Source organism: Symphodus melops (assembly GCF_947650265.1).
Source record: "Symphodus melops genome assembly, chromosome: 15".
In the NCBI taxonomy this organism is placed as follows: Eukaryota; Metazoa; Chordata; class Actinopteri; order Labriformes; family Labridae; genus Symphodus; species Symphodus melops.
This window is the reverse complement of record NC_136705.1, coordinates 22,035,340-22,062,076: the sequence shown is the minus strand read 5'-3', so window position 1 is coordinate 22,062,076 and position 26,737 is coordinate 22,035,340. Positions and strand designations below refer to the sequence as shown.

Below are 26,737 nucleotides of genomic sequence, written 5' to 3'. Positions count from 1 at the left end.
TGTCTGTTTTAAAGGAGCTGTTCAAACATTTCATGAGGTTGCTGCGCAGGACATCAAGCGGTCACATTGAAAAGAAAAAATCCAGCACACTACTCTTGGCAAGCGTCACCAATTTATTACGAAAACAGCACAACATTTCAGTCCCTCTGAAGAGGTCCTATGAAAGTACAACACTGAAACATTGTGCTTTTCAATGTGACGGTGAGACAAAAGTCAGAAGAAAGAAAACAGCATTCGGAATAACAAGTTGAATCAACTTACTTACATAAAATAAATTTCATCCGTATTGTATCGAACTGCTGCAAACGATGAGATCATAAAACGAACATGGGGAAACTTGAGGCATGCGTCATAACCACTGAAAAGGTCACAGAGATGGAAAGTTTAAAAATACACTCCCTTTAGAAATTGCGTTTATGAAAATGTTCTCTGCATAATAAACTCTGTCATACAGCCCCCTCACACTCAAGCACATTTTGTTATGAAACAAATAAATACACCTTCAGAATTGTGTGCTATGAAATGAGTTATTTCTTGTTATCTGAAGACTCCGGGTTTTTATCATAATTGTGTCACAAATGGGATCCCGATGGAAAAATAACTTTATTTGTATTGCTCTTAAATTGTCTCTATTTCTAGTCATCATAGAAAAAACATTTAATCTGAGATCAGATTCAGAATAATTTTTTATTGCCACGTGCATTTACACATACAGAAACCAAAACTTAAAATGCCCCCCATGTACTGAGGCTAAAGTCCTTCAAGCAGGCATCCCAGGATCAAGACAGACCTCTGGTTTCTTTCCTGCTCGTTATTCCACGGCCTCCTCAGTTTCCAACTCTATCCACTGTCCTGTCAAATAAAGCCAACAAATAGTTCTTTAAAAAAAAAAAAAAAAAAAAACACCACCCTGACCCCTGGTTGCATTTGGTGCTTACAGATTGCGAGTTGAAGGCCAACACTGACGTCCATATTACCGTTGTCGGGGTGAAGTAATTCTGCCCTGATTGCCATCAGAGATAGTAACAGTGGCGTGGTGGAGGAAGACAGTGGCAATGTGTACTTTCATAAATGTTTCTCTCTCGGGGCGTTACAAGCTATAAAAAAAAATGTTCATGGACACTAACACCAGGGATGTATGATGTTGTATAAATGTTTTTGTACAACAAAAAACTCACAATATTAGGAATACATAACTATTTTTCAAGGCGTAAAGGTATTTATCCAGTGATGTCATCGTATGGTGTTTGCTGGTAAACAACCAACAAAGACAAAGGAAAAGAAGAGGCAGGCACAACAAACATAAAGAACATGAGCGATATATACAGCAGCTAGATCGCAGTCACGTTAGAGCCACATCTGTGATTTAGATGGGCTGTGGCCTTGTGGTTAGTTTGTGCACCCAACGGCAGCAGAACAGGTTCAAATTCGACCGGTGGCTCCTTTTTCCGCACATCATTTCCCATTCTATCTTTTCCCGATTTCTGATTCTTTCCATTGTCCCGACTCTCCAATAAAGATATAATAAGCCCCAAAATAAATCTTAGTTATTACAGGGTTAGTAGGCAGTATGCAGTAAATACTGTACTCTGCAATCTGCTAGTATGTGGTTTGAGACACAGCCTTGAACCCAGCAAAACCCAATAATAATAGAGAATTCTGTGATTATTATTTTAAGCCATGAAATGTATAAAATGCCATGATTGACAGCTCTGTTGACAAATGCAGCTCTGAGTAACTGTGACTAACTTATAAACAGCATAAAACAGAATTAATTTAACCTTTGTTTAACCAGGTAATTAACCCATTGAGATTTAGATCTCTTTCACAAGGGTGACCTGGCTAACAGGGCAGCAGCACACGTCATCATAAATAGTACATATGCTCTGATGAAAGAGAAAAATCCTGACTCATAGTTCCTAGCCAATATCTCTGCAGCATGACGATTTACATCCTGCAGAGGATAAACGCTGGTGCTACAGAAAATTGTTTTTCAGTGGGTTTTGTTTTTTTCGACACACCCTGAGGAAGTGTGTTGTTTGAGTTTGGATTCTTTAGCAATATGATAAGTGATAAGAGTCTCTCAGAGTTCCCTCGAGTGTGTCTGTAATTTCCCTTATTTAGTGCTCCGCAGCCCCTGAAAGCACAAACGAAGAGGAGACACTGACATCCGAGTAGTTTCAAAAGGAAATTGCAACTGAGGGCTCATCTTTTTTGGTAGTTTTAGTTGAACGATTAGTTTAGAAAGTGTAGAAATCCAAAGCTCTGTGAGCAGTAAAAAACTTCATTCCATCCCAAATTAAGTTTTGAAATCCCATAAGGTTGGTTGATCCTCAAGTTGCTTTTACCTTTTGAATATTCAGTGATTCTTTTTTAAAAGTCACTCATTAAAATCCCATGCAGTAACTCACGTGATGAGTAGTATTTGACTTTACAGTAAGTGCTGCCAGTTCTTCGAAGCCTCTTTTTTTGAGGAGAGCCAGAAGAAAGTTCTCTGAGTACTGAATATCCCCATTCGGTTTCTCTGTGTCTGCTTATACAGAAATCTGCATTCGGCCTTAAATATACTGTATTTTTGCTTACACCGATAGGGACTCTAATTTGATGGCAACTCACAATACACGGCACACAAAAAGGAAAATATAACGATACGTACTGCAAGACAATTATATAAAGATCCATCATGATATCTGACCCACTGAAGAATATATCATGCAGAGTTATTCTATTTTTATTATTGTATTCTTTTTATACTTGTTTCTTTCCGAGAGTGGCTGTATTTTGTTTTATTCATACAATTAGCATTTCGTTCCAACACATTTTTTTAATGCAGCAACAGCATTAAATAATCAAATAAAAATATTTGAAAAAGGGGCGGCAGAGACCTCTACTGACATGGAGAATGTCACGAATGAAAAAGGAGAGTTGAAAAAGAAAGTTTCAAACATGAAAAGAGCAAATGTTGGTGGAGAACAGACACAGTTAGAAGATACAACGAGAGAAGCACTTTGAAACATGGTGAGTCTTTTTTGCCTCATGCAGGCTATTAACCAACCTAAGAGCCACTAAGGGGACAAGAACATGTGAGGTCAGTGGCTGTGCTACTCTCACCCTGAGAGTTGTGCTTTTTGAAAGGTGTCACCATGACAGCTTGAATGCACAAATTACATTCAAACTGACCTTTACTTTTTCCAGATATGACCCTAGTGTGTGAAAAAATAAGTGCATGTGAAAGTGAATAGATTCTATTAATAGAGTCCATCCAACAACATGAGTCACAAAGTGCTTTACAGGAACATTTTACAACAGTGTAAGGACACAAGGTTAAATGACAATTCACACAACTAAAAGCATGCACAGCAGAGGACACAATATACAAATATACAACAATTATACAATACCAGTAAGAAATGTAGACCTTGTGACGTCTTGCGAAAACTTGGATAGCTATCAGATTTTTGAGTCAACAGAGTAAACGGACTGTTGAGGGCATCACAAAAAGACATCCTCAAAAGCCGGATCTACAGGTGTAGACAGGTCTACAGGTGTAGACAGGTCTACAGGTGTCTACTGGCGTGTTTGTGAAGAAGTCTGATAAGTCTGTGAGAAAGGGAAGTCAGCGGAGTCTAAATAATAAAAAAATATTTTTAAAAATGCATGCAAGAGAAATGCATCTCATTAAAGTAAAGTACCTGTTCTCGTGCAAAGCTTCTCTGAAGTATCTGACGAAGACAGAAGAAATCGGCTATCTGTTAAGAAAAAAAAAGAAAAACAATGACGGCTCATTATTCTCAAACTTTGATCACATTATTGATTTGCTGGGAGGGTAAGGAAATCAAAACGTAACATAACTTAATAAATCCTTCAAACGGAGATAACATAAACTACATAAATGGTATCCTGAAACCAGAAAGAGTAAAATGTGTTACTTAACTGTGCTGACATATAGTTATTAAATGCATGCGAGATCCATATAACATTGTAATAACTGTTGATTGTTCACAGTTTTAGCAAATAAGTTGAGCTTTTAGTTGCTGTTTTTTTATCTAAAGAGACTATCATTTCCAAAACTATGGAAATCATTTCTCTTGACTTAGAGACTACTATCTATATCACTGGAGGTGTGTTTTGGTGAGTTGTGCAGTTCCCCTGTAAAAGCCTGTGATGGAAAAGTGGATCGATGAAGGTCAGAATTAATACAATACCAGCAGGAGATTATTAGCCTTCATGTGTCACACTACCTCCCATGAAGACCACTCAAAGGAGGTTCAGACATGCGGCGCAGCGGAAAAATACAGTTCATTACACCCAATAAAAATATTGATCTTTATTTTACATTAATTGACACAAACATGTGCTGAGTTGGTAAATTGGGGCCAGTTGAGTTTATCGAGTCTTTAGAGAATATATTTAACCCATTTTACACTAGGCTATAATGTGAAAATAAGTTTAGTTTAGTTTATTACCATCCCCATTAGCATGGCTACAGCTGTTCCTGGATGTCCACAAAGAGCTTTACAGTGTGACTGTCATGACAACTTGAACTATAAACATATCAGGGGCGTCTGTAGCCTATAGTTATTAGTGCATGTGCTCAGTTTAGGGAGCCAATAGTCACGGCTCGCTTTCATCTCTGTTCTGTAGCTCCTGTCCTGCATTTCTCTCTCTCTCTCTCTCTCTCGCTCTCTCTCTCTCTCTCTCTCTCTCTCTTCCCTATTTCTGGTTCTGTCCTGTCTTTAAAAACAAGTCCTTAAAATAAATCTAAAATTAACTGACTTACTATTTAATTACATTTGTTTATTAAACAGGACCACTTGCAACAAGAATGTCTTCTTGTCTATAAAATGTAAAGCAGATGTCATGCATCCATCTATATAGCCATGGCTAATTGGCAACGGCCTTCCCCAAGCTAGGCTTTCAGGATTAAAAAAAGAAGACGCATTAGACTTAAATCTGGGAATTGAAACCCCAACATTCAGAGACACGACCGACCCTAAGACTGAGCCGCAGGTCAAAAACAAAGGGCATCAACAGGCTTACACTCTTGGACGCCCAGAGCAACAGACACAAGGGAAGTTGTTATCAGGCACAGGTAGGACTTATGAGGCTGGTTTAAATAATTGCACTGTAGAGGGAAACACAAGGGAACATTTTTAGTGAATTAGTCAAGTATCAAAATGACATCAAATAAAAATTGTATAAGATGTAGAAGAAACACGAAGAATAACATACAAAATGATCCACTCTGGCTTTACTGAGCTTTGGACAGTACTGAAAGACTGTTAGCTGTTCAGCTGATGGTTAATGTGCTGCATGTCAATGCAGTTTTACATGTCAGGTAAGTGTGATGCAGGTGTTGTGAATTTAACCTTCATGGGGAAGTTGAGTAAGTTGCGATGCTCTTGGACTGATAAGCTGAGCCTCTAGGACACGTTTCCAGCTCCTCGCAGGGATTGATGTAACATTTCATGCACTAGACAGAACCACAACATCAACAAGACGACTTTAGATAATTTATTAATGAGAAATGAATTGATTTTAAGATTCAATATTTGCTTGCAGTTCTTCTGCTTGCTGTCAGCAGATGAAGAAGCTTGTGCAGGCATTTGGATGTCGCCTGGAGCATGACGGACCAACCTCAGGACCCCACTGAAAGGTGGAAGAAGGGAACGAAATGGGAAGATAGAGTCGATTGGAAGGGAGTAGTGCAATGATCGATAATGAAGGATAATGGTTAAATAATTTGAAATGCAAAAAAGGGGTTGAGGGATTTTCTCCCTGAAACAGATGGTTTCAAACCAATGATGTGAAGGCTGGAAAGCTTATTGGCACTGGACTCTTCTATGAAGCTTTTTTGATGAGGGTACAAGGATCATCCAGTAAGTGGAGGAAATGGCACTTGGACAATCTGGTGCTCTTTGGTATATGTTATAGAGAGGGTGAGCGATTAGGCCGATGACACGTGGTTTCAGTTATTGGTGCTGTTATGGGCTCTTGGATATGAGCAAGAGAAAATTTAACAACGGGGCAGCTGTGGCTCAGAGATAAAGTTGATTGTCATATTGGCACTCTGTCCCTCCTGCAGTTCCCATTTGAGAGTGCTGGTACTATAGGCCCTCTGACACCACTGATACTAGAAATCATTACTCCTAAAACAGAGAGCTAGATCAAGAATGAGGCCCAAGGTATCGTTTATTTGCTGCGATGGATACTGGTGCAAACACTCGTGAAACAAAACATGGAATTGGAGAAAAAGAGAGCTTATACCTGACTACATAAATACCTTTCCTCTATTATAACATACTTTAGAAGTCAGGTTTAACTTTTGTTTCAACCCAGTCAGAAAATATGCCACAAAAGGATATGCCTTATTTATGTAGGAAAAAGGTGACATTGTGCCTGTACCTTTTAGATGAAAAACATGTTCACCTTGGTCAGGATTCAAGCCCTTATCAGTAAGCACCAGCACACCTGTGTAACACGTGATGACACAGGCATATTAATGAAGTATAAGGAACATGGAAATGAAAATATATGAGGATTTTATTATGCTTTCACAAAGCAGGGGGTTTGAAGAGTAGCTCTAAAGGGAGTACATTTTCTGCAGGCGCTGTATCTACAATCATGTTCTGTTTGGTGCAGTCTTCATGCTTGCAGATTTACTGTCAGAGCCTCCATTTTAATTAACGTCCCTTTGGAGCCCTCCTGCGTGTTCTCCACTGTTTTTGTACTGCATGGTAAACAGGTCAAATTGAGAAGACTTCTCTGCAAATCGGTATGATTAAAGTTAATCCTCCAGATTCTGCAATTAGAGCTGTGTCATTAGTTGTGCAGTTGCAGCTGTCTGCTATAACGAAATAGTGAACCCTATGTCCAAATTAACCAATCAAGCCTTTTGGTCAGCCATGTAATAATTACATGTAATAATTACATGGCTGCAGTATTAAACGCCTACAGTATTACTGTGTTCACTCATCTTGTAATCTAAACCTGTCAAGACAAATTTATTTCTATAGAGCATTTAAGACATGACGAGCTGACCAGAGTGCTTCACAAACGTGGACAGATGACTGTGTACTCTAAGGCTCGTTTTTTCCTGCACTGGCTCTGTGCTCGGGGCTCTTTTCTTTAAGGTGGCCGCTTTCTGCTGTGAACGCTCTCTACTCATTCAAAACAATTGAAAAAAGGCCCTGGAGCTCAGAAAAAGACACTAGGGCCTAAAAAGAGAAAAGGTGATTTAAATTATTTCAAAGTTAAAAACATATCAAACACAAACAATTTTAAAAGCCAACACGTTTAAAAGCCAGAGAAAGAAGGTGTGCTTGGTTCCATTTGATGTGTAATGCAATGAAAAGTATTGCTGGTTAGATCTGTAAAAAACCTACAACACTCTTGGTCTATAAACATCCAGTCCTGCTTATGTTTCCTCTCACAGCTCTGATGTGAGACATGCTGCCGTGCCAGTCGTCAATACAGCAGAATAATGAGGAGGCTGAGTCGACACCAGACTCTTAATGATGGCGGGAGCTCCTCAAGCTCACAGCCGGTAAAGTGGCCAAACACATTAGTGGGCTGTAACAGCACAACCAAGACCTCCCCTCTGCTTTCTGATTGAATTGGATGCCAAATGTTGCTCGCAGACCAGCCTGTGGTTTCACTCCTTGAGCTATGTGAAGGGCTGGTTTTACCATAAACTCCTTGACATTACTCACCCGACTTTAAGATGATATCATAATGATGATGAAGTCTGAACTGAGGGGATTTTAGTGGCTTGATTGGATCTCGATTAACCTCACTCACAGAATTATTGCTTTCGAGCTCTTAATGTGAATTCACAGCAACATTGCATTCATTCAAAGTGGATGTTCACCTTGAGAGCAAACCCATTAATAAGGAACACAGCAGAGCCTTGGTGCTTTCAATGAAGAGACAACTATCATTAAAATGTGCTTGTCCATAAAACCTCACCAACCTCATGTGACCTGCCGTTACATTTGTAAAATCAGACGACACTCAAGATAGAAACACAATAAATGTGTTTACCATTGAAGCCAGGAATGTACAGGTATGGTGTAAAGCCTTATCTCACAGGTCGTAGGTTCAACTCCTGGTCGTAATGTTATCTGGTGCAACAATTTCTCTTCCTACATTACGTGTAATCCTGTTAAATGTAGTGTGTGTGCATCCCTGCAGATATTATTCTGGACAGATTGAGACACAACATTAGGCTATGTTGTTGTCAGTGTCATTACTGTGTCATGGTTAGCATTTTTACCAGGTGCAGAAAGTCCATCTTTTACACAAGAAGTTGTCTTCACAGCGGGCTGTCGATGCTAGCAGAGTCATGTATGTGCAATATCGTCAGTACTTTGTGTTTCATGCCAGTGCAATTCAACTCAGAGACCTTTGATTGTTGCCAACATGCGCCGAACTAGCTTCCCACATGTTGTTGCTTTAGAAGCCCTGTTGCAGAATGACACACACATTCTGTCAAGCAAATTGCAGTCAATTTGTTCGTCCTTGATAATAATTTCATCTTTTTTGCAAACATAGAAAAACGTAACTCCTAAAAAGCCGGTATATTACAGTATATATACAGTATATTAGGACTCACAGTGCAGGTGACGATCTGTTGTCTGTAGTCTGTTTTTTTATTGGTATGCCTCTGAAGATTTATTTAGAGGAGCGGGCTCTGACTGTGGCTCATCATGTGTGATTGTTTGGGCAGCTGGCTGGCACAGCTGGACTGTAGATTGGTACAATGCTTGAGATGCATTTGCATGTGCTCTGATTGCTTCAAACAAGCTGATCCAATGGATGTCTGCAGCTACCCAGCAGAAAATAGTACATTACTGAGGTCACAACGAAACTAATTCATCTGCTCTCATAATCAACATGAAAAAGATTCAAGATCTTCTGTTTTGTTTTTGTCATTGACCTCCTTTAATAATTCTTTAAATGTTTTCCCTGCTGCTCTCTCAAGAATAGAAAATCAAAAGACTCTTTTTTTGTAACCCCGTAAATAAACCTTTCTTATCTTTTTGTCTTTGTCCTGCTTTTTTCAGCTTCTCACTGAGGGTTTTGATACGCTGTCATGATATGCATCAGGCAGAGAGTCACATAGGGTTATAGTGTTGGAGGTGGGTTGTTGAGTTTGATTCTTTGTGTGATTCCACCGCTTATAAAGACCTGTGTTGACAGATGAGAACAGTAATCAAAGTAGACATAAAGGTAGAGCTGCCAAGACCTTGTACATACAATTTCAAGATGGACATGCTTCATTTCATCTGGGAGGCTTGTTTGACACATGAATGTTGGCACATGCTAAATATATTTTTTCATTGCACCACCAGCAGTGCACCTTATCCACAATCCATCCCTCTTCTGAACCCTGACAGCGTTTTTTCTTCATGCAAGTCGTTTGCTTTTTTCCAAGTCAGGGGTTCTGAAGGACCCAGCTTTGTAGTCGCTCAGGCCGCACTGACATGAGACGGTCTGGTCAGCAGAGGCTCACTGGTTCAAACTGTTTCTGCACAATATGTCAATCAACTTGTTCAAGTATGTCCTAATTGTTTCTCACACTTTCCAAGTTGTTGTTCTTACAGTGAGCCTTCAGGTGAATTTTCGCTGCTGGAGGCGACTCTGTCACAACACAACAGCAGGTTCTGTCTGTCATGGGGGTATGGCAACCCATCTCTTAAGCGCCATGCTCCTGAATCCCTTCTAATTACACACAGCTGCAAAACCTTCCCACCTGCTCTCCATCCACTCATCAGCCCAGCAGTATCCCAAGCCCTCCACCTACACAGGACAGATCAGCTGTTCAGCTAGGGGTTGAAAGACAAGCTTTAGGAGGCTTCATTGATTTGACAAGCCCCATTAGTAACAAGTCTGCATGAAGTCAGGGTCAGGTTTTCATCCTGTTTTAAGAGATTTTCCCAAATGTCATTTATCTTCTATTTCTACTTTGTCTTTGTAGTCAGATTTGAATCAGCCCGAAGTAGCTGTTTGTTTATTCCCAAGGGTCCAGTCATTTACTCTCATTCAAAATGCGTATATAACTCATCCTCAGAGTTCTTCGCGTAGATGATGGGATGAGATTGATGTTTGCCTGCTGTTGACTGTGAAGGTCATTGTCAGGTAACGAGTACCGTGTGTTTCAATCACCTGCAGTATTTATAAGCCATATTTCTCCAAGAAGCAATTTCTTTTAGTTTGAGTGCACTTTCATTGAAGTATCTCCAATCAGTGTTGTAACATCCAGCCATACGTGCTTGTCCTTCCCTTGCAGTCATTGAGTTAATACCTTGTAGAAAAATGTAAAGACCATACCCTTTTATCCTTTTTAAGCTCTAAGATTTTAAAAATGTAAAGTGCTTTAGAAACAAAATGTATTATTATTGTTACCAGCTTTTAACACTGCTGCTCTGCAAATAAAAAAAACTTTTAAAAAAACTTTTTGAAAGGTGCTGTCAATTAAAAATAGTTTTCTGAATTTATAATACCTACACATGGAGATTAGATTATGGCTACAATGAGAGACACTGCTTGTCAACAGGCAACTTCCCCAAGGCCCCAAGAGGCTCTAAAATCACCGATCAAGCATATTCAGATATTTATGTTGATCATTGTCCACTGTCCCTATTTTTAATGAATGTGGATAACCTTTTATTGAATATACTTTAATTAGAAATCGGTGTAATGCAACACGATATACAGAAATCAAAACACAAGTGAAGATGGGGAAGACATTTATTAAACAATACTGTGATTTTACAGGCATTCAAACCTGTAGGAGTCATTAAAAAGTTTTTATTTTCATTTTACAGAAAATTTCCTAAATATTTAGAAAATTGGATCTAAAGACATAATAAAGTATAACCTGGCTTTGAACATGATTAACCCTTGCTTTCCTTTTAACTGTGCAATGTCTCGTAATAGTCTTTAATACTGAATGTGTCTGAGCATACAGGTAAAGAAAAAAGGCAAGTGGAAGTTTTCTTGTTTATATCTAAATATGAGTCTCAAAAGTGTTCATCCGGCCTTCAGTAGTGCTGAAAGATGTTGGCACATCCTTCAGTTGGTGACTGATCCTGTCGTCAGGCTCTGTAATCTGCAGGTCACACACTGAGAATGGAGTCCTTCTTTCAGACGTCGTCTCTCTGTAAAAATCTTGTCCTGGCTTTAAGAGGCTTTTATTTTCCACCTGAAATTGAAAAGGACACAGTTTTCTTCAGTTTAGAACTGGAATTAGACATGGCGCCCTATCTGACACCAAGCAGGACAACACACAGCACATCAAATCTTCCAGTGAAACTTACCAACAGGAGTTATTTTACACCCAGCCAAAACATTGTGTAGGTAGAAAATGCATCTTTACACTAATTCAGCTGTTTTGGAAGGGCATATTAGCGGCGTGTTGCTATCTTGAGTGTTTTCCTGTCATTTTTTTAACCATATTTATGAGCCAGTTTTCCTTTTTTTTGGACAGGACAGCTAAAGAGAGACGAAAAGTTGAGGAGAGCGTAAATGGTAACTGGACTTGAGCTTGTGTAGCCCTTTTCTGGTCTTCTGACCTTGAAAAGCTCGAAAAGCTTCAAGTTATTATACCTAACTGCGGATTCAGAGAAGAGGTTTTTCACAGGGATAAAGTGAGGGAGTTTCACACCATCTCTGATGAAGGGAAGCAACCTTAGCAATAGGCTTATTTGTTCATTTAAAAATTGGAATTGGTGCTGCTTTCCACAAACTATCTCCAAAATAGAGGATTCAATGATTCACATTTCATGCCTCATCTTTTTGTTCGTGTAAAGTAGGTCTTTAAATAGGCGGTGGGCTCTGTAAATGCCATTTGAAAAAATTATTATGAGCCGGCGATGTTCTGTGTTGATTTAGTAAATGTGCATCACAATCAGGTTCTCAAAGTGTACACGTTCTGCTTGTTACACACAGTGGATCATGCAGCCTTCGCGCAGCCTACTCTCAATCAAAACGGGTGCATTTGCCCATGAGTAAAATTGATTCGCTGATAGAACAGATGGACTGTTATGTCGCTGTCTCCTGACATCATTGTAAGGCTCTTTTTCATTGTCTGAGGTGCGTGGAGATTTAAATAATCAAAAAATCTATTCTGCTGTGCCTCATGTGCACACAGCGTCTGTGCCAGTGTGTCGACAGAGGGTATAATTGAATCCAAAGAGCCCATTATTTCATTTAATAGCCTGTGTGTTCTGTATGTACAGAACACAAATGATTGAAGAGAAGAATTAGTAGTAGAGTAGAGTATAATGCGTACAGACTCATCTGGCTGTTAAAGGGAATGTGAGCTGATGCTCTGATTGGTTCTATTCATGGTTTGTATAAATCCCACGATGACTACCAAGAGACTTCACACAGCCTCCACAGAGCGTCATAACTTACTCTGCACCCATATCATGATTTATTTAAAGGGTTGGACATGTTCTAATTTAGTCGTTCAGATGACCCTCGGCTGCGCCAACATGCTGTGAACAAAGTGGTTGAGTGGAGTGATAAAAACGTTCTCGAGATTAACACAAAGAAAAAAGAGGAACCGTTTACAGCTCACAAAGCCCCTATTTATATTGAAAATGAAAAAATCAAGTAGCATCTTAATGTTTCCTCTGCCGACTGAGATGGTTTGGGGCGAGCAGACAAATACTTGTTCTCTTTTTTTACTGAGGCTCCTACAGTACTGTAACATCATGTGTCTGTCTGCTACTTTAAAGTCCAAACTGCTCCACTATTTAAAAATCTGCCCAAAGACTGCAAGCCTCCCAGTCCAGAGACTGAATGAATGAACATGTTAACATTAGCTTACAGCATAGTGTCTGACTCTGATCATGCTCTGAACAGTGAATTTAAGCTATCACCAATAAACCTGAGACTCGGGTCCCACGTTTTACTTTGGTCAGACTGAAGCACTCTTTTGTACACCAGTCAATCCTTCAAATGTAAATATGATCATTCTGATGGGTGCTGCTGTTATTGAATAATACAGTTCAATAAACCATACAGAGTCCTGTGAGTGTTGTGTGAGATCAGGGGAACAACGAAATTAAATGATCTGGCTGGAATTTAGTCCATTTAGAATAATAATAACATAATACTGTTGTATTTATAATAAACTTTATATTTGAAGCTTACTTCAAGGTGCTACAGTGAAAATATATGAAACACAATTTAAAAGCAAACTATAGGAGCAGGCAGGGTAAAAAAATAAAATAAACATGAGCACAAAAACAACAGCTTCTGTAAGCTGCTATTCTAAAGAGAAAGCTTGTAAGGTGTTTTTCAAAGGGGTCAGCAGTCTGTGGGGCCCTCGGGTGGTCAGGGGGAGATCTCCTTAACTGTTGGGCAGCAGAGTAAAAGGCTCTGTCCCTCTTAGCACACAGCTTAGTCCTGGGGGGTTGGAGAAGGCTAGCTGGAGCAGATCCAAGGTTTCTTGTGAGGGTTTGTGGAGGTGGGGGAGGAGCATTGTATGCATTGATGGGTTAGCATTAAGTCTTTGAATTCTTTGAATGAAAAGGAAGGAAGGCAGAATTATCATATCCTACTTGTGCAGTGCCCAATCAGGCAGATAGAGGTTAACAGATTTAAATTCAGACAAAATATGGCATCTAAAATGTATTTTACATGACGCTGCACCTTTTAGCTATTTCCTTTGTAAATAAGGTTGAGCACCTCACGCTTCAGATCAAAAACAAAAAAAGAACTTTAAAAGGACACACAATGAAAGATCCAGGCTGACGTGTGCATGGACAGAGCGACAAAATACAAGAAGCCAAGCTATGAAATATTCAGCATTATCCATCAGGGACATAGGTGCAGCCCCCCGCCACTTATGCCTGAAATTGAAGCTGAACGGATAAGGGCAGCTACATACTGACCTCTTCCGAGCTGCGTACTGCTTCATCTAAGAACTCCAACACATCTTCACATCTGACCAGTTTTTTTAACCTAGGCTACAATGTAAAGAATATAAAGCCTGGACTATACACGTTGCATATTAAAAACTCCGCTGTAGTACAGTTGTCCACAGCAATGCTGTTCACTGCAGCAGGGATTTCCTTCCTGGTGTGTTTTTTCTGACGCCCTGTCATACAACATATTTTTATACATCTCTACTTCTCTTGTCATGGCGTCACTCTCAGAGCAGTTTCTGTGCCTTATTATGCACCTCCATCATGTAAACACGAGGGGCTAGAGGCCAACTGTGTCTGTAAATATATAGGCGTGCGGTATTTAAATGAAAATCCTATTCAGCAGCCTCACAGATCAACACCGGGTCATTCATATGCTTTTAACGGCCAGATATATAGGCACATTTTGTAAATCCCACGTGGACCCCTTAGTAAAAGTGTTCTGTACCCTGTTCTGCACTGGTTTCTACCATACTGATAAGTGAAGGCCAGTGACTCTTAATTCTTAAAAGAGATGGATTATATATTATTTTTTTACTTTGAATCTGACACTTGTGATCAAAGGCTGTGACTCAGCCCACTCAGGCAAGTGTGTTGAGATTAATTGGTTGCAATGAGTTTCTGGAAATGTCACAAAATTATAGAAGACATTTTTTGCAAGTGAAGGTGGTGATTTGCATCCGAGGTGCATTAAAGGTAAAATCAATTTGACAAATGTCAGGAGAAAGCATAATAAAAATCTCTACAGGAACAAGAAAACCAATAAAAAAAATTGAATAAATAAACAATGCCAAGCCAAATTGAGACCTGAGCTACTGGAACAACGTACAACTTCAAAAGAATAAATCAAACAATGACTGTGAAGCACAACAGAGCGAGGGTGTTGGCTGTCACATTATGACATGTTGCTCTAAATATCAGCTGCCTCTCATCAGCTACAGACCTATATGAAGTAAAATTTGTGATGGCTAATGGATTTATAGTTTTGTTTTAAATGTCTCCATTGAACCTCAAGATTCTGTCCTTAATGTTAATTCAAGAAGAGTTATGTAATCATTTGCAGAAAAGCGGTGTCAGAATTACAAATATTGCACAAATGTGATTTGAATATGATTTCGCAATCCGTATTGCTGGGTGGTGTAGGTGAAGCAGAAGGCAGAACAATGCAGAGGAATTATAATGAGCCGAGCGAGATCAATATTTGAGTCTTGAAACGTTTAAACTCAAGAACTTGTATATTTGCAAAGGTTCATGCTGCATCTCTCCTGTATATTAAGAGGAGTGAAAGGTCTTCCGCTTATTTTACAATTTTCAAGATTCATTCTCAGAGAGGCAGATGGAGACATTTACAGATACTTATATTCAACCTGACCTACGGATACGCGTGTTTCGTGTTATTGATTTAAACCATCTGTGAAATCATTTTCCCTCAATTTAATGCATGAAAATAGAAAAGACACCCACTTGTGAAACGATTTATTTTATGGTTATTATTTCATTTTGCCTTACTTGCTAAAGAGGACGTGACCAGATGTTTCATTAGGTTACAATACATTTTAAGCACTCGAATCATCTTTAACAAAAACAATAAAACACAAATTCTGGAAGTGCCTTCCCTCATGATTTCTCAGCCGTCTTCAGAGAAATCAGACAGTGAACAACAGAGTGAGTGTGTGGACTCTCAGATTAATGATTAGTTGTTATCAGGGGCAGGTTCTCAATATTTGAGGCTTAAAGATGTGACCTGAATGTTGCATAACATGTTGAAGTAGTTACATAACGATTTTCAGAGGTGTGTCAGATTTACACCTAATGCTAAGATATGTGCATTAAAAGAATTATGTAGTCGTAGATTTATTCACACTCCATATCTTACTTGGTGTCAAAGGTCAAGCAAACGGTACAAGGAAGGCAATTTCCTGCTTAAAGGGATACTTCACCCATTTACATGAAGCGAGAAAAATGTTTTTCTTTGCCTGGAAGTTTTCTTCACGTGATGCAATATGACACTTTTTGCATCACGTGAAGAAAACTTTTAAGCAAAGAAAAACACATCTTTCTCGTCTCAGGGCAAAATGAGGGTTGGATTCACCACCATGCAACACTACTACCATGTTTCTAATGATACACAGCTTCATGTAAATGGGTGAAGTATCCCTTTAAATTAGAGGTAAGTCATGGACTGGTAGAAAAGCTATCTAAGGTTGTCATTAATTAAGGCACCACATTTGTCCTTGACACTACTTATTATATTGTGGCTCATTTGTTGGAGTTGTTCAAAGCTCCTGCTGGATGTGTCCTGAGACAAGAAACTTATCCCTGAATAGCTCTGGGTGCTTTGTTAGATGTGTATAAAGGGGGTTAGTAACTTCTGATGGTCACCTCACAAAGCACCGTCTGCTATCACAGTGTGAATGAGTAAGTGGGATCTGCCAGGTGTAAAAAGTGTTTTGAGACTATGATGCAATGAACATGTTATGAAAATGTATTTTGTGCTGGTAATTCGTCTGTGTCAGGGCCAGAACAAATATTGCAACAGTTAAATCAAAATGAACCCCATCACGATAATTTCAGGATTCAATGCTTCACATTTATTTAGTTATATCTAAAAAATCCACTGAAATTATCCACACTGCAAAACACAACCCTGTTTGTTTTGACACAACAATGGCATGCTAATAGCATCACCTTTTTTTCATTTCATTAAAACAATGAGATGATAATTCAGTGGGAACAGTGACTGCAACGAATCAAAGCTGGGAGATTTAGCACAGGCACAGTCGACTTTGAAAAGGAACAAAGCCGATTGCATCACTCACTGAATGTGAATGCTGCAGCTCGACACTCTGTGTAATAATAGCTTCCACATCAAAACAAACCATTTAGAAAGCTTAATATTACCCCAAATAAGCCTTCTAATCGCTCTGACCACAGAAATGTGGTCATTGTTTGTGTTTTCTGGACGTATAAATGACGGCTTTTCAGAGAGAAAACTGTGATTTCTGCATCAAATCTGTCAGGAGCACTGAAGAGTTAAAAACCTCTCAGCTGTAAAGGACTGTTGGAAGAGTGCACTCGACGCTGTTGGCGTTCGAGTGCACACAGTCTCATTAATTTCTATGAAATCATTCTCTGAGCTGCTGATCGTATTAACCTTGCCATTTAATGAGTCACAAACTCCACAAATGGACGAGAAAAGGGCAATAGCTGTGCACACAACACAGCATTAGAGACCACTCCTTCATTTTATATCCCAGTGCTGAGATGATGAGGAGTGAAGAACATGTCATTATACAAGTGTTTTGTGGTAGCAGGTCAGTATCACATAGCCTGTGTGAAGAAAATATTACTTACAGACTATGGTACATCAACTGTGTTTAAGCATTTAGTTCTCGTGAAGTCATTTAAATTACTTCATTAACTGATTTGTTAAACACAGAAGTATCACAATCCTTAGATTATTTGCCGTCAGGAGCCATGAAAACATGTTTTTACTACACTTACTTTACTTTATTCTGGATAAAAAGAAACGCCATTTTTGAAGTGGCATTTAGCTAAAACATCTGCAGGGTTAAAGTGCGCCGTCCTGAGAAATGAACAACACACTTTTACAGTTACTTTCTGTGAAACTTTACTTTTGACAACTCTGTAAAGAACATCAGGAAGAACCTGCTCTGAGGGACAGGGACTGTCGTGACAAACCTTAACTTTGATAAACAACAGGGAGTGCACAACACAGACGAGCTCAGCTCAACATCAGCAAATCAAAGGAGATGCTGACAGACTTCCACAGGAAGGCACCTCAAACTGCAACGATGAACATTCAGGGATTGGACATTGAGAGGATGGAGATGAAGAAATACCTTCATACAGTAACATTGCTGATGGGGAGCATTTTTTTCTAAGTAGCTTGTGTTGAACAAAATGTATTCCTTGCTTTGGATGCTTTGCTGTAGTTCTTCTTTCATTCTTCTTTCATTGGGAACATAATTAGCTGTTCCAAAGCTGTCACGGTCACTTTGCCAAAACTGTTAATGATACTGGTCGCACTTTTAATTTCCAGTTGTTTGCTAATCCTCTGTCGACATGTTTTTAAAGAAGCTGGAAAGAAACTGGTGTAATTAAGGTTCATTACTCATTCCCTTCCTCTTCAGCTGCTTTACAAATAGAGGTCGGTGCTCTCAGAGAAGGACCTCAGACATTGACTCTGAGGAAGAGGCAATGCATCGAAACCTAAGTCCTTTCCAACAAATTAAAGTGGCTTTCAGGGATTCAATGGCTTTTGAACTTTCTCTGGCTTCTGTCTGAGAGAAGGTTCATGAAAGCCATATTTAGAACAACAATCTTTGTTTTAACATTTTTACAGTCTATGGTTTTAACGCAGAAGAGAAAAATAAAAGCTTGAAACAGAAGCTGTAGGAAGCACTCATTGATTCTGTGGATGTTACATAGCAAGCACACGATTTATTTTTTACACTGTCAGACAAGAAGCCAGTGCTCCTTTCCTTAGACTACCTCAGCATCACTACACAGCTCTTACAGCTGGAGGTGAATGAAGTTTTGCTTGATGAATTGCGTCATAATCATCAATTCTCCTGACGACTCTGAAATCTGTTACTGAGAACTGAAACTTTATTCAGGACTTTTAAAACATGATCATTCACACCAACTGAAAAAAATACTCCCTGTAACACACTGCTACTTGGCCTTTGAGAAAGATAAACCTGTAAAAAAAGAGTATAAAAGGGTATTAAGAGGCTTCTTAAGAGGCAGGTAGTGTGATGAAAAATCAGTCCAGAGGAGCTTAGGAGGTGAATAAGGCTCACAGCAGAAAGAGTGCAGCTTCTTTGGAATTACTTTGAACAAAAAACTGTTTGTGTTTGACACAATGATGTAAACAGCTGGACTCGTTCACTCTAGTTTGTGATATAGACATTATATTATCAACAATCTTTTAAGGTCACATATTACACTTTTTTCAGAGTGTCAGAGGTCACAGAAACATGTGTGTCTTGTGTCTTGTTGTAAATCCACTGTGATCCTGTATCATGCTTATAAACCCCTGCTCAGAACAGGCTGTTTCTGTGTCTGTAGCTTTAAATATGTAAATGAGCTGTGTCTGACCACGCCCCCTCTCTCGAAGGGCTTGGGTGACTTGGGCTTTCATGCACAATGTCTTATTGTTTACGGTGAGAAGGCAGACTCAGAGGGCAGAGCAAACACCTAGCTGTGGGAGTGTCACCCACCTGAGGGAGGGTGTAATGCCCTTTGTGATGTCATGAAGGGAAAATCTCCAAACAGCCTGTTTGAGCACACTTTTTTTTTTTAAAAGTGGAGAAGGCAAAAGACAGAGAGAACGGACTTTTTTTCTCATTGGTGGTGTGTAGACGGACGAGTGAAAACCATTTTTTTTTTTTTTAATCTGAAGAACATGGTTCAAAATAATTAAAGGTGGTTTGTTCTGGGCACATCACTCATCAGTGAGTGTCAGGTTCTCATTTCCTATAAGAGCCAGCTGTGTCTCCAGGCTGTTTGCATGGTGGATAGTAGTCTTTATTTTTTGAAAGACCTAGCTCTTCTCTCTTTCCAGTTTCTCCACACACACACACACACACACACACACACACACACACACACACACACACACACACACACCACAGTATGAATTATTTGTACTGGAGACCAAAGCCTTATACTGAAGCAATACTGCAATATCAGAAAAAATTCTGTGCCTTTCCAACTGTAATTAAATCTCCAGGTGCCCACAGTATCGGATAGGATCTTACTCTTCAATAACGGACTCAATGGGATAAGGAACGTGTCGTCGGACAGAACAAACCTTGCTGGAGACTTTACACTGCACACAGTCTGTGTTAATTAGCATGCATGATAGAGAACTTGGTTTCAGATGGTAGCTGGAGTGTTTTGTCTGTGCAGGACACGAGAAGGAATCTCCCTAAGGTGCATCTAAGAGGTAGCTGTGATTGTTCCCTCTTCTTCTGCCATTACCAGATCAGCCAAATGCTGATAAAGCCATCGGAAGGCAGGGAGAACAAAAGCTCATTACAGCCAACTGTTATAGATAAAGTATAAATCTATCATGAAATTCATAGACATTTAACTGAGCTGTAGGAGCGCGGCTGTGTGTTACAAGCTGAGCAAAAGTGAAGATTTTATTTTGTATGTGCTTGCTTTCTGCTTCCTCTAGTTACTTGATAATTTCAAGCAAATACAATAATTCAGAAAGACAAATTTTTTCGGTACACATTCATGCTCTGTAATTTGAAACAATGCCGCACACAAACCTTTCTGTTGTCAGATGTTTTCTCCTTGAAGTCATATAGCCTGAAGGGATTGGGACGAAATTCTTCTTCGTCCTCCACTCTCAGTCTTGGAATGGCCGTCATCGGGCGAATAACTCCGGGCTTCGTCTGAAGGTTTGATGACCGAGAAAAATACATTTTCCTCCAAGTCTCCATGCTGAACATAAAATATCAATGTGCAGACTCTCTCATACTCCTTGTTTGTGCAACGAGCCAACAATCCACTCACCCACACTTTACTTTATCAGTGTTATTTTTGTACCTTTTTAGTATCCATGAGCTTTCTGTCAACACCTGTAGATTGGTGCAGGCTGGATAAAGATGCCTGGAAAAAAAAAAAAAAAAAACATTTTAAACATTTTAAGAATAATTTAAGTTGTTCTGTGTAAACCAGATGTTGATGATACAGGTGTAAGCAGTCTATGTGGAGGTCTGTTTGTGTTCATACTTTGGATAGTAGTAACGCATGGAGGCAGAAGTCTTGACCTGAAGTAATTTATCAGTAAGTTGACTGCACATTACACCTTGGTAAGGAAGCTTAAAGGCCATCCGAAGATACTGAGGAGTTACAGGATTGCATTGGCTGGATGAACTATAAATCACCATGAATTAATTTCAACATATAACCCAGTGTTTCTCCATATATAGACTACATAGCAGGGCAGCCTATAGGAATAGCAATCCAAGATTACATGAGTGGACTATCTCCCCTCTCCCTATACTCCTCACAGTATAAAGTATAAAAGTATAAAGATAAACATTAGCCATTTCATTTAGCAGAACTCTTACTCACATATTTGGTTTCACGTCCCAAGGACTTCAGAAATGATGAATTGTTCTGCTAAGAGAAATAAATTAAAAGTAAAAAAAAATATTTTACACAAGCATCAACCAAGGTCAAATAATTTAATCATGAAAGCATTCGTCTGCTATTTAGAAATGTGTCACAAAATGACAGAAAAGAAAATAAATCCTTGGTGGATAAAATTCAGTTATTGAATACATCTGAACCTTTAGCGGCCAGTTGTTCATGAACGTAAGAAAAGAAAGAAAAAAACTTTGCAATTCACACGTTTCATCCCTCTGCTTTTGACTCTGTGGTCTGGACCTGAATCATATTTTATAATACACACGTCATACTTACGTGCACACCTACACACACACATGATAGAGACCAGGGTCCTTTGATGAATAATGAACACAAGTATTATATTTCTTGTGCTGTTGATTAAACAGAAAGAATTCACTTTTATCTCACTTCCAGTTTGTGTTCCAGTAAGTAGAGAACGCTACCTTGTTTCCAGGGCCTGAAGGTTCACATTGCTTAGCTTCCCCCCCCCCCCCCTTCTACGTGCTTGTTTACTGAGTTCTTCGTGTGGAGTTTGAAGACACGGCCCCTGGTAGAACTGATGACATCTGTGATCATTTGATACGCACTGAAGCTGTGCATTTACACACTAAAGAAACGCCAGATGATGAAATCTTTTCGCTTTGAATGCAAAAGTCTTTTTGATAACTGTTGTTTCTACATGTTCAGATATCAGATTCACCATGACATTTAGCAACTCTTAACACCAAACAGATCAAAAAGATTCACCATTGAATTAAAGAAAACTGAACGCACTCCGATTTTCAGACAGTTTCTAACCAAATGAACAGGAATTTAATCATATGCTTTAAGTATTTAAGTGTTCTTAAATTGGCTTTAGAGCTGAATAAGAGCACAAAGGTCTCTCTAAGATGTAAAGCTAAATGTAAGATCAACATGTGACTGATCCTTTTCTTTGATAGATTGTGTTTTTGTTGTAATTGTTGATCGATCAAAAATAGATTCATCTTCCAACTTTGAATGCTGAAGTGTAAATACCTGCAGTTCCTCGAGTGTCCACTTGAGGAGGGCTCGACACTCCGAGAATTTGGTGGAAATATATATCAGACCTTTTTTTTTTTACCCTTGTATACCCTCCAAAAAGTGGTGAAACCTTTTGCTTTGTTAACTCATTCGATAGGTTCAGAGTTCCTGAAGTCCCATAAAAGAAAACCAAATGTCCCTTGTGCACACAAATTACTTGTGGTCATGCCTTGTTTTTGTTTTTTATGCAACGTTCAACACTTTGGATCAACTGTGTTGTGTGCAAAGTAAAGTGCTATATAAATAAAGTTGAGCTGAGTTGTGGGCACAAGATAATTTCTTGTCTCCTTTCATCTGTCGGGTCAAATGAAAAGATCAAATGTTCACCTGCTGTCCAGTGTTGCTGCTTGTTGACCTGGAGGGCTGTGGTGACTGGGAGGTTTTGCTCTTTAAAATGCACACAAAAAAAAACAAGCGTTAAATCAGTATTAAAATCACAAATCCACATCTGTACTTAGAAACTATGTGTTCTGATTATTTCTCTCACTGGTGGAATGGAATCGGCCAAAATCTCATCAATAACAGCGTAAAGTTCCTCTGACTGCTGCCGGAGCTGAGAGGGCGAACGCATCTATAAGAATGACAGAATTATTGACGTCAGCATTTTGTCTTCTGAAATATTTGCAGAGAAGATCATTGGAGATGTGTGCACCGATACCTCAGAGTGTGTGTCCGTAACACCTCCGTCCAAGGTGTCGTACGGGCTCTCTCCTCGCTCTACCTGCTCGTCTATCGTCTGCAAAATCAAAGCAGAGCAGACACATGAAGCTCAGAGGGAAAAGTGTTGCTTTCTGTGAGTAAAGATTCAGTATTCTCATGAAAACATCTCCATTACACAATTCATATTCAATCAGGGTGTACTCTTCACAAGCAGCTGTGTCATCTGCAGTTTGAAAAGTATCAGAAACTCAGTGTGAATATCAACATGTTTTCATGTCCACGCCTGCCTTCAGGCTCTTTCAGTTTTTCTATCCTCTTTTAATGAAAATAGTGTCTTTTTTAGGCGTGACCAGTTTTTCCGATTACTAACAAAAACTTCCTACACAGTTTCTTCAAAGAATAAATATCACCTGTAAAGCTTCAGTCTGAATTCCAAATGTCATTTCTCACATAATGTTTAACTTTGCAACATTTGCAGAACACACCCATAAACATTTAACCTGATGAATCAGTGGGATTAGATACAAATGAGTGAACTCACCTGTTGATCCAACAGGAGGGTGTTTGTCGGAATAGCAGCAAGTGATTTGTAACTCAGTTTGATCTTGTGTGTCTGGAGTTAAAAAATGAAGAAGAGCAGAAAACCACATATTTCATTTCATTATCCTGCATTTTATAAAGAGACATTTGTAGGAAGTCTCATTTAAATCGTGTGTGGCATTTCTCTAGGCATGCTTTATCTGAAACTGCCAGTTGCTGCTAATCATGCAAAACAGTCACACTGCAGACACCTGCGAGACGCCCCAGAGCAATGACGACGTGTGTCTGCTTTCAGAACACAGAAGACCTTCACATTGTTGCTGCTCAGGCGGCTGTAAATGTCAAAAAGTTTAGTTACCCTCTTGGTTTCTAAAGTGAAGCCGGGGCTAACAGCCAGCAGGGGGGACTACACTGATTTTAAAATGTGGTACCTCTTTTTTAAAAATGTTATTACCGTACTTTATTTTTCTTGAATCAACACCGTGCCGTGTTCATTTAATGAATTGCATTTCCATGTTATCCGGACCTTTAGAGCTGGGGCGGTCCAGATTTGGCATCAGCTTGTGACATGAAGAGTGTGTACACCGGCAGATCGCCCCGCCTCCATGTAGTGAGGCTATACTGTCCTCAAAGTGGGCCACCATTTTTGATTTCATGAGCTCTGAGTCATAATCAACAAGATTTAATATTGCACCTGATGTCTAATAAAAAGTGTGACTTAATGAAGACAATTAAAAAAACAACAACTGCAGCCTTTTGCATGAATATAATATAACAGGTTAGGGCGACATTTAATTGCCCGCTACCACAGCCACCTGTAAACAGGTATATAAAATGTGGAAACTAGAAGACCGTGTCCAACAACCTATAGTTTCCCACATGCACAAAATAGATAGAATGTGAAGATTTCATGCAGTGTTGCGTAACATTAAGCAGGACTATCAGGTCTTCAAGCTAGAATTTTACAAGCAGCTGCATGAATATTAAGATGAGGATGACTCTTGTTACCACATATGACATCTAAGATATGTCAATCTTTGACTGTGAGCAGCCTACAGAGGGTGAGAAGTCTCTGTGCAGCAGAGATCTAAGACACTGGATGTGTCAAAGCAAGAGATAATCATATCTAATACAAGATATGATATCTAAAAGTGGCTCTGCACTGAGGCTAACACCTGTTATCCTGCTAGCTAGAGATGGGAAATCTTTTTATAAACTTCAAAGCATGAGAGCACATTAAATAACATCCTAAAGAAGTCATGCAAACAGTAGGTGGAGCTGCTACCTTTCTTTTTTTACCATCCCTGTCACTGCAGTCTGATATTTCACTCCCCGGCCTCGGGGAGGGCGTGGAGCGCAGGGAGAGAGGGGGAGACGGGGAGAGGCTTTTGACCGGTGGAGCAGGAGAGGGCGTAGGAGTGCGAGAGCAGGTCGGTGATGGCCATCCGGTGAAAATGATGGGTGTGTAGCGTGAAGGTGAGAGGAGACAGTGAGATGTGTTTGATTTGGCACTTTGGGAGTTCGAGCAGCTCCTGTCTGGCTCACACATTCTTGCAGGGTGTAGGGGTGAAGTAATGGAGGTGTTGGTGCCGAGTGAGTGTGAGCGAGAAGGTTGGAGTGGTGGAGGAGAAAGGCTGACAGGTGGAGATTTCAGCTGCTGAGAGAGAGAGTGAAGCCTCGAGAGAGATGAACTTTGAGGCGAAGGAGTCCATTTCTGGGGAACAGCGCTCTCTTGGATCCTAATTAGTTTAGGAGACAGGGAGATGAGTTTTTTAAGGTTATTATTCTTGTTGCCCGGGTGGTACATGGAGTTGTTGCCTTGCTTAGGCTCGGGGGAAATAGAGAGGTGTGTGTGTTGCAGTTTTCTGTTAGCTGCAGAGTCTATGTCTTCAGACCCTGGTGGTACAGAATTATAATTTGAGCAAAGTGCAGTAAGCGGAGCTCGTGGACGTGTGCTGTTCTTCTCTGCTGTGGGTGAAATAACCTGCTCCCATGTAGGCACACTTTTTGCGCCTACGTGACGGTGATTTTTTTCGGTGCATGTCTTTGTTTGAGTCTGAGAATTTGATATTCTGAGCTCAGGTGGAGGAGAAGTAACGCATCTATTAAGCTCCCTGTGACTCTGACTATCTATAGATGCAGACGAGGAGAAGCGAGAGGAGAACTCCAGGGGGATTGAGGCCACACTGGAGGCTGCAGAGCAGGCATTACAGAAGGACAGGGTCACAGGGTTAACAGGCCAGCAGGGGGTGTAGGGCCTCTGCAGGGTCGAGGACAGAACAGGAAGCCGGCCTTTTCTCAGGATGGCAGTGAGGAGGGAGAGTCGGGTGAGAGGAGGTCGATGCCGGGGAACTGGAGGAGGGGACTGGAGACAGACAGAGGAGGACAGACTCTCGCAGGAAGAGAAAGGGGTTTGAAGCAGACTAGAGCCAGGTGCGAGAAAGTGCCTCTTTATCTGGACGACAGCAGGAGAGAAGATGCCGGAGAGGACGGATGAGCAGGGGGAGACAGTGCGGCTGAAGGAGGAGGGAGACACTGCAGAGGAAAGCTGCACAGCCGACCAGCTCTTGTCTCTGTCCGAGCCCTCCGAGAGGATAGACTCTCTGGAAGAGGCCGGGGTCGGGAACAGGTCTGCAGAGTTTGTGGGGCTAGTTCTGTCCTCTGAAACTCTATTTAGAAAGCCACCCGAGCTAACCTCAGAGAGTCCAGAGTTATCGCGACACTGCCACTCGGAAACGCCCCTGTGTTTATAAACAGCTGGTTTCATAGCGGCAGTCCCGGGGGCTTCGTGGTGGGTTGTATTTTCAGACTGAGCAGAGACGGAAGGGGACTGAAGGCTCATGTGATCCTGGGACAGATTTAACTGAAAAACAAAAACAAGGTCTTCATTAAAAAGTTAAGTTAGTTTGGTTGGTCTTAATTGGTTGGACTTTCACTTCAGGTTTTTAAAAGTCAAACCTGCAAATTACATTTGTGTCAAGTTTCTGTCAAATGAGTCTAAAGTGTGTTAGAATGAAAAAGCACTTTAATGGAAAAACTGTCCAACACTGGATGAACACTTCAACCAATTACAGTCAAAACCAACTTATTGAACTGTTTCACTTTTTAGATTCTAATTAGTCAGATTTGATAGGAAATGAATGTCCACACTGGAGAGTCACTCAAGTTTTTAATAATAATCCCCAGAATGTATTTGATTACAGGAGCTCAACCCATGCCTTCAAATTTGACCCCTTATCTCATGTAATTAGAGAACAGGATCTCATAAGATAATGAGGTTATAATTACAAGATACTGCGGCAGCATGGGTACATCATGAATGCATGTATGAAAAGAGGAGATACTTTAATGGATCCCTTTCA

At 40.0% G+C, this 26,737-nt stretch overlaps 1 protein-coding gene across 4 annotated transcripts in view; it reads right to left on the bottom strand.

The window, feature by feature from the left end:
• Positions 1–10,734: 10,734 nt before the first annotated feature.
• mlip (muscular LMNA-interacting protein) overlaps positions 10,735–26,737 on the bottom strand; it is a 28,034-nt gene continuing 12,031 nt past the window's right edge. For 2 of the 4 annotated variants that reach the window (XM_079363550.1, XM_079363552.1), the window contains exons 4-12: positions 24,661–26,238; positions 23,377–23,448; positions 22,834–22,911; positions 22,663–22,746; positions 22,503–22,562; positions 21,057–21,104; positions 20,526–20,588; positions 20,246–20,371; positions 10,735–11,206 (exon numbers count right to left, since the gene is read on the bottom strand). In XM_079363550.1, coding sequence (XP_079219676.1) covers positions 11,012–11,206; positions 20,246–20,371; positions 20,526–20,588; positions 21,057–21,104; positions 22,503–22,562; positions 22,663–22,746; positions 22,834–22,911; positions 23,377–23,448; positions 24,661–26,238 — 2,304 coding nt within the window. In that variant the 3' untranslated portion in view covers positions 10,735–11,011. The remainder of the gene's footprint in view (positions 11,207–20,245; positions 20,372–20,525; positions 20,589–21,056; positions 21,105–22,502; positions 22,563–22,662; positions 22,747–22,833; positions 22,912–23,376; positions 23,449–24,660; positions 26,239–26,737) is intronic. The other 2 variants (XM_079363551.1, XM_079363553.1) reach the window with 2 other exon arrangements.